The following is a 12,111-nucleotide window of genomic DNA, read 5'->3' on the forward strand; positions in this document are numbered from 1 at the left end:
GTCCGCTGAACACACTACCTCACGTTGACATCGAGTCAGTGAACCACTGTGGCATCAGGCGCTATGGGTGATGATCATGGAAGATGGTGGAAGCATTTATCTCACCATTATATTCCTCATTACCACCCAACCCATCGATGTGTGGTGTGGCTTAATATGTTAAAGCATAACATCTGATTTAGGCTTAGCCTTAACTAAAGCAGACTCTTAAAGCAGCAGCCTCCACCCAGCTACCATGCCCTTATGCATTTCATGTCTGGGTCTAACATGCACAGACCAGATCCCTGTTCCACCACATCCACTTCATCCTTTCCATGAAGGCCTTCACTGATTCCAAGACACGTGACTGAGGGTGATGAGGTGGTTTACTTACTTGTTAACCACTTTAGCGATGGCAACTACCACAGATCCTCGTCGACATGCACAAATTCGTTCATTGTCAACAGAATAACCTGTCTGATAACTTACTACACGACGACATTTGTCAACAGGATGGGTGTAATCTGATAGGTGACTCGTACTATCCCAAATACTTCACCATGTGATAAATCATCCTGCCTACCTGATCACTCTCGACGCAATGTTTCTAAGTTCTTTCGCACCCGGTGACCTTCACTTACCCGCTTTATTCACTCCACTACCATTGTAACAATATCGTGCAGAAATGACACCACACTGAACCACTCCATACCACGCATTTCCAAGTGCCGTACATTCATGGAAGTTGGATGTGAAGGAGAAACAGAAGCAAAACACCATCTGAACACCATCTCCCAAGTGGCTGCATTTCACTGAAACAGATAAGCTTAAATAAGGAAGTTTCCTTAGCGACAACCACCACACAAACCCAGGATTTTGCGCTTCATTTCGTTTCATTACATTTGGAGAGCAGTGTGAATGCGGACTACACTCCACGTCGTGCAAGTGGAAATGGAGGTGGGGTAGATGTAGAAGTATATGTATCGAAACGAAAGCTTGTATGCAATGTGACATTTGTGATGAACAAATGTCCAGCTCATGATGAATGAGAGGCTGCTTCTCCTTACCTAAAAACAGAGAAGAGAAGAACTCGTCTCCCTCACAGTAGAGAAAGCACGCACGTCACACACCATTGACACATCAGCACAGTGTCCACATTTCGTGAAGACTTGTGAAGTGAATGAGGAGGGGAAGGGGACTGAGGACGGTTTCAATGACTTCAGACATCATGTCGAATGCATACAGGAGGACTGAGTCTAAAGGAGACGTCTAGTGAGAGATGAGGCAGTGCGCTCTTTTCAATTTGCAACAATCATATCCACTCCAAAATGGTTCTTGTCAACATCACCATGCAAAGGAAATTGATGACGCGACATGCATCACCTTCACTCAGCTTATTTGCTGCACTCAATCAGCTTTGCAAGAGAATTAATCTGAAGGACACGTCTGTGTGGTCAAATTCAATCTGGTAATGAACCAACGGTACCATGTCATTACTGGAGCACTGCCATGAACTTGGGTATACCCGTATCCACAATGGTCGTGCTCGAAGTGTGTGAGTGGCACAAGCGATCCACCTCAAGATGCAAATAGTGGTGCAATTTCGCACCTCGTTTCAATCACAAGATGGCCACTAACACGCAATTTTCAACCAAAGAACCTCCAAAGCACCATTTCCTCCCCACACACACACACACACATACACACATAGAAAGGGCTCCTCCCCTTCCACGCCCAAAGTAAAACTCGCCTCAGAGAAACAGTTCAATTAGGAAGTTTTTAGTACACAAATCCGACATGTGGGTGACGGGAGCAAAACTGAAGACGCCTGATTGGTGTACAGTGCAGCAGAGTAATTAATGACATCCACCAAGTTTCTGCCTCGTCTCAACCACAGTTGTGGAAGGAGTGAGCTGCTTCTGCATGCTGTGGTATATTCGGGCTTGGATTTCAGCCATTCACTTCACTGTTAAATGCCTCTTCCACTTTTCATTTAAAAACACGCTCATCACCACTGTCTGGACCCAACGCTGTTACTACCAAAAGCTGCTGCGCTCCACCCTTCCTACGATGCCTTGACGTTCCCGTCTCGTTCCGCCATCCCTCTGGCAATAGCTGAGCCAAGCACATTGACTGTGGACGGGGCGACTGCCACTGTGATGCCACGCCATTCGGCAAGGGAGGCTCCACCTCAGATGACTGCTCTTTTCTCCCTGACTTCACCATCTACACCACGAGCATGGGACATTTTAGCAGTGATGAGATGCTGCATAGCGATTCCCTTGTCCACCACACCTGCATCCAGCTGCCTGATGCCAAATGCATGATGCGCAAGCCTTTACGATTTCTCGCCAGGCTATTTCACTTCTTGTAAATTCATGCAAACGTAATTATTGCCTGTGACAGCTACTTTGGGAAACAGGCCTTTGTGAGTAGTGGGAAATAAGGAGATGAGTAGAGGTGGGAAGTACAAGACACATGTGCCAAGGGAGGGGTGAGGAAAGCATTCCGTGGTTGCAGTCTCAGTGACCAGAGTAATGGTGACCAGAAAGTTAATGACGCAGACCACTTCACAATCAGCCAGGGCATAGCAAGACACATTGTGTAAGGTGCCTCCACAAGTTAGTGCAGAGTTGAGTTGTGCCTCATCTGTTCATACTTTGCGCTGCTTAACTGTAGAGTGGTGTCGTCGACACTCCGGTTCCGTGGTCCTCGTGACAAGTACTCGTCGATGATGCGACACGCCTCTTCCACCTCTAACCTCTTCATCATTACTTTGTTAGAACACACTCCTTACATGTGCTCCTTCACATCGTATAACCACTTGCTTCTAAGTCGACACGAGGCATTGGTTGTGGATGATGAATTTCGACATGGCTGGCTTAAGGGCATGAGTCAAAGGAGCATTGTCACACGAATATACTTACCTGTATTCGCAGATGGAGCACATAACTGACCGAATGTAGTTCTCTCTGCTTGTATTCTGCTAAGTGACTCTCGGCAGACTGATGTAAACTGACAGTGATGTGCTCGTTGTCTTGGGGCTCAACGAAAGCTTGACGACACCCCTTCGTTGGGGATGGGTGGCTGTGATGTGCCTGCTCTTGCCACATTCCCATTTGGAGTGATGACCACAGATTGAGATTCGGAAGCATTTCAACTAGTCCAACTGCTTCATGTACTGCACACTACATTTGATTTGCCCTCTCACTCTCCCACACGCTCCTTCCACCCATACAAATGGCACGACTTCAAGCAGCATTGGCGAAGCGGAATGGAACAGTGGGCCAACGAGAAAGCAGGAGGCGCCTCACTAAGCACGTCCAGTGGCAACCCAAAATGTGCTTTGTTAAAAATGAGGCGGTTGGACAAGTTGAAACACTTTCAGTGCTCATTCTGTGGTTATCGCTCTAATTGGAAATCTGGAAGTGGCAAGCATAATACAGCTGACTACCCATCTCCGAAGTAAAGGTGTGGTCTACACAATTACTTGCATGAAAGAATTTTGAGGTGTTTTCATACGAGTGAGCACTCCGTAACTTGACTATTTATAAGACTGACTGGAAGCACAGTTATCTGTGAACGCATGTTGCTTAGTGCTCAGTCACATGAGAACGCCTCACGATTCCTTGGATGCAATTTTGGTGCATGTGGAAAGTTGATCTCACGCCTTGTGGGTCAGTGACTTGCTCTCATGGGCTTGAGTGGAAGTGGCTACTTTGCTGCCTCATCCCTGCTACCGATTTGGACGAGTCACTACGGCAAGCACTACGGCAGCGAAATCACAGGCGTCATTAGTGCCATACTACTGGTCACAAGTATGGGTACTGCCGATCCCGCCCTCCTCAGACTGAGGTACACTGCTTTCGCCCAGATCAAATACACCCTCTTTGCTGAGCTGTGCGAAATGTTGTCCTTGAGAGACGAGTATTGCAATACATTATAGAGGAGTGGCGAAGTTATGTAACCACCTGCAACGCCTGTTAGCATCCCTCTTCGGTCCTGCGTCACTGTCAGCATTACCAGCAGCGCGTCTGGTTAAGGTGATGCCATTCGCCGCTAAACGCTGTTCCTCCTTCTTCTCCACATCGCACTAGAACCCGTTGTCTCTCACAGACCGTTTCCTAACATCGCATACAGCTCAACAGAATTGAATTGTCAGTGGTTTGTTGCTAATGCGATTTTTGTGCTTCCAAATGCTCGGCCGATTCCACTGCGACAAACGAACATAGAAAGTATCGAATCATCAACCTACACATGCGGCAAACTAGTGCAATAAATGATCAATTGCAGTCCTTCGTCGACATCTACTGTAGACAGATGTGTGGCTTTAACAAGTCACAAATTATGCAGTAGAATGAATCAATACTTGAGTATTTTTATACTTTCGCCTATCAGGGAGTGCCATAATCACTACTTTGGGGCATGCATTGTTGAAACGATAAGACTTGGAGACATTTTGCAATTCGCTAAAGTCTACTTCCAGCCGTCAAGTGCCTCACCTAGAGGCTTTCATTTAACAGGCAACGTTGCACCTACAACATGTCGTTCTTTTGTTAAACATCAGGACGAGTTACTGGACTCAGAAGGGACCATCATGGATATGCGGCAGTGTAATGAGAAGTGTGTCTGTGGGAAATAGCCTACACCTCAGATGGTAAGAGTATATCCTGATCACTGCTACTTGAACTCTCCCCTCAGACAATAGATGGTATGTTATACCGAGGACCGGAGATAATCGGCGTAAGTACTCTCAGAGACTGTATCTGCAGAAAGGTGAATATATGTAGATGGAGCAGTGGTTTGGGTGTCAATCACTCTATGGGTGCACGATTTGCGTCTTTCTTTTCCCCTTGTACCATTTGAATGGGTTGAGAAAAGTGTTTCTTCTTTAATGTATTTAGGCTACTAGTATATGTCCAAATCGGTGGCAGGGAAAAGGTAGACTAGTTCGACTGATGAACGCCATGGAATTAGGAACTGGGAACAGAGAACTATTCCCGTGTCCAGACTAAAAGTCAGAGATGTTGTGCTGAAGTTTAAGCAATCTCTGACACTCAATTGTTAATCTAACATTCCCAGCAGACGAGTGCAGATGTGCGACTTCCTTAAAGACCGCAGGCTGCAGACGAGTTTGGGGCAGGTTAATCGGTTGTTAGTTAATTGCCTTAGTATGAAGCTATTGTGCTCACTATTGACCCTCCCTGCATGAGTCATGTTTCCCTCATCACCGTGGTTCGTCGGCCTCTGCCAGTTAAAAAACATATTGAACGTCAACAATTGCTCACCAATAACGACTCACAGTAAATAGTGGCAAGGTCGTCGAAGGTCGGATGCTTTAAAGACTGGCACAGAATGCAACCTGTCTGCTTCTAGTGTCCGGCTGTGTCTTCGATCATCAGAAGTAGAAAGTGAACTCGGAGTTTCGCATCATGACCAGCACCAGCCTACTCAGACCGAAAGGCCTCCTCATGCCCGCTGAGCCGGGAATCAAATGCAGGGCCGCTATTTAAATGCTAATATGAATCTGAACTTGTAAAGCTCCGTGCCAAAGCTTACAACAATCTCAATGCATTAGCATTTCTTGTCTAATGGTAGTGCGAGCCGAAATTTGGGCTTCTGCAGCATGATCTCCCACAACCTGGTTCGGATTTGATCAAATTACGCATGCCGAGGTTGTGGCATTTCTTTCGGTTTCGTCTGGGAGAAGGGCTACATTGAGTTCCTCCCAAGGCCTTGCTTCGTCAATAGCAGTGATTTAGGTTTAGATGGCCTGTGGGCTGGATCCATCCTATGCATCTCCTAATCATATAATCAAGCGACATGACCTCCATGGAGGAAATTGTCTATTGATTGACGTGCAAAAGTAGGCAACGAAGGGCACGCTGAGTGCGGGCAGTTGACCCTATGGCTAGAGAGTCTAAAGCCAACGTAGCAAATACAGCAAAAATTGAACTCGAATCAAGCACAAAAATAGATTTAGTTGAATTGCGTGTAATTAGATTTGTAAGACGGAATAAATTAATGCCTCTACTTTCAGGTTACTAAGGCGAATTAATGCAGCCATCACAATCCGTACTTTTCTGTTGCTGATATCAAAATATCATTCACTTAATTTTGCAGAAAGCGTGAATACAAACATGCTAATAATTAAAATATGTATAAAGGATAAGGGGAGGCGCATAATCGTGTGACTTACTAAGTGAGTAGTAGAAATTCGGCTGAGTTAATGAGAAGCACTCATTGTGCTGTATTTCAGCTACTAACTGGACACTTACAACTGCCTACCCTCCCCACTTATCAAGTCATCCGATTGTCCCACCTCAGCTGATGCCTGCATGCAGATTCTCAGACTGGTATTTGTGGTTTGGGTAGTGCCACATGAGTGTAATGACCCAATTTGCTTAGTTCAACTGGATGTCACGAGCAAATGACATGTGCACTTCATCAATGTACCATTACTAAGCGCAACAAATCACTTGCTATAAGATTAAATGAATTTGTTCCCATCACAATTGTTTGCCCTGCCTGTTTAGAGGTTCTTAAACATCTTCCATAGAGAGTGGTGACATTTGGTGCTGGCTGTGAAGGATAAAGTATATAGGTGGGTGTGGTGATTGTCTTCTGGCACAGAGTTAGATAACAAATGAGTAATGTAATAAAAAAACAGGGAAGGCAAAAATCCAAACTCCTCTGTCTGCCCAAGTTTTAGCCAGCGTCTGTAGGCAGCTGACCATTCTCTGCCCACACTAGCCATGTCCCAACCATATTCATCCACCTTACGACCTCTTCAAGGGCAGCTCTTTGCCGTAGTGGTAGTACTTGTGAACGGGTTTCGAGCAATGTGATCTTATCAGTTTCTCAAAGTGAGCATATTTGAGAAGACAATGTGAGTGATTTGAGCACATTTCTAAAGAACAATCCCAAAGGGTACTGGCATGTTGAAAAATAAAAAAGTTGTGAAAAAATAGGTATGCTTTAAACAAAGTTGAAAGGAGAGGCCAAAGTCACTGAGCACTGTGATAAAAGATCAAGAGAGGAAGGCCACCTCCTCAGCCTGCTTCGAAATGGCGATTTCGATTACCCTTTGCGGATGGTGATATGACGCGAAGGTTCACACTGTGGAGGGAGAGAAGCCGCTGCCATTGCCAACTCGTTCGATTTAAACACTTTAGCAGTTGTTCCACTGCATACTGCTCTGCGACTGATGTAGAAGCCACTGCATTCAATGGTGCTAGCTGCGGTATCTTACTATTCGCCTCTAGAGAAAGTCACAATGTGTCGAAAGGAGGTGCCTTCAAGCAAGAATACGCCGGTAATCACAGGTCAGCGAGTCCGCAAAGCACTTGAATGGACGAATGCAGTCGTTCCCGTGAAACAATCACAACGCCCACCAAACCATCAATGTCCATTTTCAAATCTGCGTTAAGTTCTTGTGATTAAAATTGCTTGCTATTTTACCTAAGCTAGCATTCCTTGCGAGTAATCCTTTATAAACCATCAGTCCCTTAACACCGAAGAGTAGTCGCAACTTTAGTTCACATCGACCTCCAAGTTGAAGCAGCTTCTGCCATCCTCTCGCTTACCTCTCAAGCGACTTGTTCTTCAGCTGAGTGTCTCAATCCGCACTTACCCACGCTGATTTCCACCTATAATTAAAATTATGAATGACTATTTGATGTATACATGATTGTTTCGATAGCGCACCTATTTTGCCTATGTATCATGGACAAAAGCACGGATGGAACGAGAACCAAACTTCGGCAGAAATTGTGGCCCTCAGAGGTGTAGGGTGGGAATTGAGTCTTCTGTTGCTCTGCAGCCAGTCACCCACTTTGCAAACAACAAGTTACTGGACAGGCATCTGTGGATGAATTTAAATTAAATGAAGAAGTGCTGATGAACATCATGGAAAGTGAATGAGCTTTTTCACTGCGCCTGATTCTTGTTGCTGGACCGTATGGTCACGGTGCTGGTGCAGCTACCCCTCCTCAGACTGAGGTACACTGCTTTCGCCCAGATCAAATACACCCTCTTTGCTGAGCTGTGCGAAATGTTGTCCTTGAGAGACGAGTATTGCAATACATTATAGAGGAGTGGCGAAGTTATGTAACCACCTGCAACGCCTGTTAGCATCCCTCTTCGGTCCTGCGTCACTGTCAGCATTACCAGCAGCGCGTCTGGTTAAGGTGATGCCATTCGCCGCTAAACGCTGTTCCTCCTTCTTCTCCACATCGCACTAGAACCCGTTGTCTCTCACAGACCGTTTCCTAACATCGCATACAGCTCAACAGAATTGAATTGTCAGTGGTTTGTTGCTAATGCGATTTTTGTGCTTCCAAATGCTCGGCCGATTCCACTGCGACAAACGAACATAGAAAGTATCGAATCATCAACCTACACATGCGGCAAACTAGTGCAATAAATGATCAATTGCAGTCCTTCGTCGACATCTACTGTAGACAGATGTGTGGCTTTAACAAGTCACAAATTATGCAGTAGAATGAATCAATACTTGAGTATTTTTATACTTTCGCCTATCAGGGAGTGCCATAATCACTACTTTGGGGCATGCATTGTTGAAACGATAAGACTTGGAGACATTTTGCAATTCGCTAAAGTCTACTTCCAGCCGTCAAGTGCCTCACCTAGAGGCTTTCATTTAACAGGCAACGTTGCACCTACAACATGTCGTTCTTTTGTTAAACATCAGGACGAGTTACTGGACTCAGAAGGGACCATCATGGATATGCGGCAGTGTAATGAGAAGTGTGTCTGTGGGAAATAGCCTACACCTCAGATGGTAAGAGTATATCCTGATCACTGCTACTTGAACTCTCCCCTCAGACAATAGATGGTATGTTATACCGAGGACCGGAGATAATCGGCGTAAGTACTCTCAGAGACTGTATCTGCAGAAAGGTGAATATATGTAGATGGAGCAGTGGTTTGGGTGTCAATCACTCTATGGGTGCACGATTTGCGTCTTTCTTTTCCCCTTGTACCATTTGAATGGGTTGAGAAAAGTGTTTCTTCTTTAATGTATTTAGGCTACTAGTATATGTCCAAATCGGTGGCAGGGAAAAGGTAGACTAGTTCGACTGATGAACGCCATGGAATTAGGAACTGGGAACAGAGAACTATTCCCGTGTCCAGACTAAAAGTCAGAGATGTTGTGCTGAAGTTTAAGCAATCTCTGACACTCAATTGTTAATCTAACATTCCCAGCAGACGAGTGCAGATGTGCGACTTCCTTAAAGACCGCAGGCTGCAGACGAGTTTGGGGCAGGTTAATCGGTTGTTAGTTAATTGCCTTAGTATGAAGCTATTGTGCTCACTATTGACCCTCCCTGCATGAGTCATGTTTCCCTCATCACCGTGGTTCGTCGGCCTCTGCCAGTTAAAAAACATATTGAACGTCAACAATTGCTCACCAATAACGACTCACAGTAAATAGTGGCAAGGTCGTCGAAGGTCGGATGCTTTAAAGACTGGCACAGAATGCAACCTGTCTGCTTCTAGTGTCCGGCTGTGTCTTCGATCATCAGAAGTAGAAAGTGAACTCGGAGTTTCGCATCATGACCAGCACCAGCCTACTCAGACCGAAAGGCCTCCTCATGCCCGCTGAGCCGGGAATCAAATGCAGGGCCGCTATTTAAATGCTAATATGAATCTGAACTTGTAAAGCTCCGTGCCAAAGCTTACAACAATCTCAATGCATTAGCATTTCTTGTCTAATGGTAGTGCGAGCCGAAATTTGGGCTTCTGCAGCATGATCTCCCACAACCTGGTTCGGATTTGATCAAATTACGCATGCCGAGGTTGTGGCATTTCTTTCGGTTTCGTCTGGGAGAAGGGCTACATTGAGTTCCTCCCAAGGCCTTGCTTCGTCAATAGCAGTGATTTAGGTTTAGATGGCCTGTGGGCTGGATCCATCCTATGCATCTCCTAATCATATAATCAAGCGACATGACCTCCATGGAGGAAATTGTCTATTGATTGACGTGCAAAAGTAGGCAACGAAGGGCACGCTGAGTGCGGGCAGTTGACCCTATGGCTAGAGAGTCTAAAGCCAACGTAGCAAATACAGCAAAAATTGAACTCGAATCAAGCACAAAAATAGATTTAGTTGAATTGCGTGTAATTAGATTTGTAAGACGGAATAAATTAATGCCTCTACTTTCAGGTTACTAAGGCGAATTAATGCAGCCATCACAATCCGTACTTTTCTGTTGCTGATATCAAAATATCATTCACTTAATTTTGCAGAAAGCGTGAATACAAACATGCTAATAATTAAAATATGTATAAAGGATAAGGGGAGGCGCATAATCGTGTGACTTACTAAGTGAGTAGTAGAAATTCGGCTGAGTTAATGAGAAGCACTCATTGTGCTGTATTTCAGCTACTAACTGGACACTTACAACTGCCTACCCTCCCCACTTATCAAGTCATCCGATTGTCCCACCTCAGCTGATGCCTGCATGCAGATTCTCAGACTGGTATTTGTGGTTTGGGTAGTGCCACATGAGTGTAATGACCCAATTTGCTTAGTTCAACTGGATGTCACGAGCAAATGACATGTGCACTTCATCAATGTACCATTACTAAGCGCAACAAATCACTTGCTATAAGATTAAATGAATTTGTTCCCATCACAATTGTTTGCCCTGCCTGTTTAGAGGTTCTTAAACATCTTCCATAGAGAGTGGTGACATTTGGTGCTGGCTGTGAAGGATAAAGTATATAGGTGGGTGTGGTGATTGTCTTCTGGCACAGAGTTAGATAACAAATGAGTAATGTAATAAAAAAACAGGGAAGGCAAAAATCCAAACTCCTCTGTCTGCCCAAGTTTTAGCCAGCGTCTGTAGGCAGCTGACCATTCTCTGCCCACACTAGCCATGTCCCAACCATATTCATCCACCTTACGACCTCTTCAAGGGCAGCTCTTTGCCGTAGTGGTAGTACTTGTGAACGGGTTTCGAGCAATGTGATCTTATCAGTTTCTCAAAGTGAGCATATTTGAGAAGACAATGTGAGTGATTTGAGCACATTTCTAAAGAACAATCCCAAAGGGTACTGGCATGTTGAAAAATAAAAAAGTTGTGAAAAAATAGGTATGCTTTAAACAAAGTTGAAAGGAGAGGCCAAAGTCACTGAGCACTGTGATAAAAGATCAAGAGAGGAAGGCCACCTCCTCAGCCTGCTTCGAAATGGCGATTTCGATTACCCTTTGCGGATGGTGATATGACGCGAAGGTTCACACTGTGGAGGGAGAGAAGCCGCTGCCATTGCCAACTCGTTCGATTTAAACACTTTAGCAGTTGTTCCACTGCATACTGCTCTGCGACTGATGTAGAAGCCACTGCATTCAATGGTGCTAGCTGCGGTATCTTACTATTCGCCTCTAGAGAAAGTCACAATGTGTCGAAAGGAGGTGCCTTCAAGCAAGAATACGCCGGTAATCACAGGTCAGCGAGTCCGCAAAGCACTTGAATGGACGAATGCAGTCGTTCCCGTGAAACAATCACAACGCCCACCAAACCATCAATGTCCATTTTCAAATCTGCGTTAAGTTCTTGTGATTAAAATTGCTTGCTATTTTACCTAAGCTAGCATTCCTTGCGAGTAATCCTTTATAAACCATCAGTCCCTTAACACCGAAGAGTAGTCGCAACTTTAGTTCACATCGACCTCCAAGTTGAAGCAGCTTCTGCCATCCTCTCGCTTACCTCTCAAGCGACTTGTTCTTCAGCTGAGTGTCTCAATCCGCACTTACCCACGCTGATTTCCACCTATAATTAAAATTATGAATGACTATTTGATGTATACATGATTGTTTCGATAGCGCACCTATTTTGCCTATGTATCATGGACAAAAGCACGGATGGAACGAGAACCAAACTTCGGCAGAAATTGTGGCCCTCAGAGGTGTAGGGTGGGAATTGAGTCTTCTGTTGCTCTGCAGCCAGTCACCCACTTTGCAAACAACAAGTTACTGGACAGGCATCTGTGGATGAATTTAAATTAAATGAAGAAGTGCTGATGAACATCATGGAAAGTGAATGAGCTTTTTCACTGCGCCTGATTCTTGTTGCTGGACCGTATGGTCACGGTGCTGGTGCAGCTACC

At 45.1% G+C, this 12,111-nt stretch overlaps 1 protein-coding gene across 1 annotated transcript; it reads left to right on the forward strand. All coding sequences in view use genetic code 11, as the record gives it.

Annotated features, from left to right (window-relative positions):
• Positions 1 to 1,307: 1,307 nt before the first annotated feature.
• On the forward strand, positions 1,308 to 12,048 carry EGR_10905 (hypothetical protein; the record flags this gene model as incomplete). The annotated part of the gene is made up of 6 exons (XM_024500154.1): positions 1,308 to 1,447; positions 6,020 to 6,138; positions 7,802 to 7,894; positions 8,693 to 8,738; positions 10,166 to 10,284; positions 11,948 to 12,048. 6 exons carry the CDS (start codon positions 1,308 to 1,310, stop codon positions 12,046 to 12,048), a joined length of 618 nt encoding a protein of 205 aa, XP_024345435.1.
• Positions 12,049 to 12,111: the final 63 nt, after the last annotated feature.

This window comes from Echinococcus granulosus (genome assembly GCF_000524195.1).
Source record: "Echinococcus granulosus chromosome Unknown EG_S00298, whole genome shotgun sequence".
NCBI lineage: Eukaryota > Metazoa > Platyhelminthes > Cestoda > Cyclophyllidea > Taeniidae > Echinococcus > Echinococcus granulosus.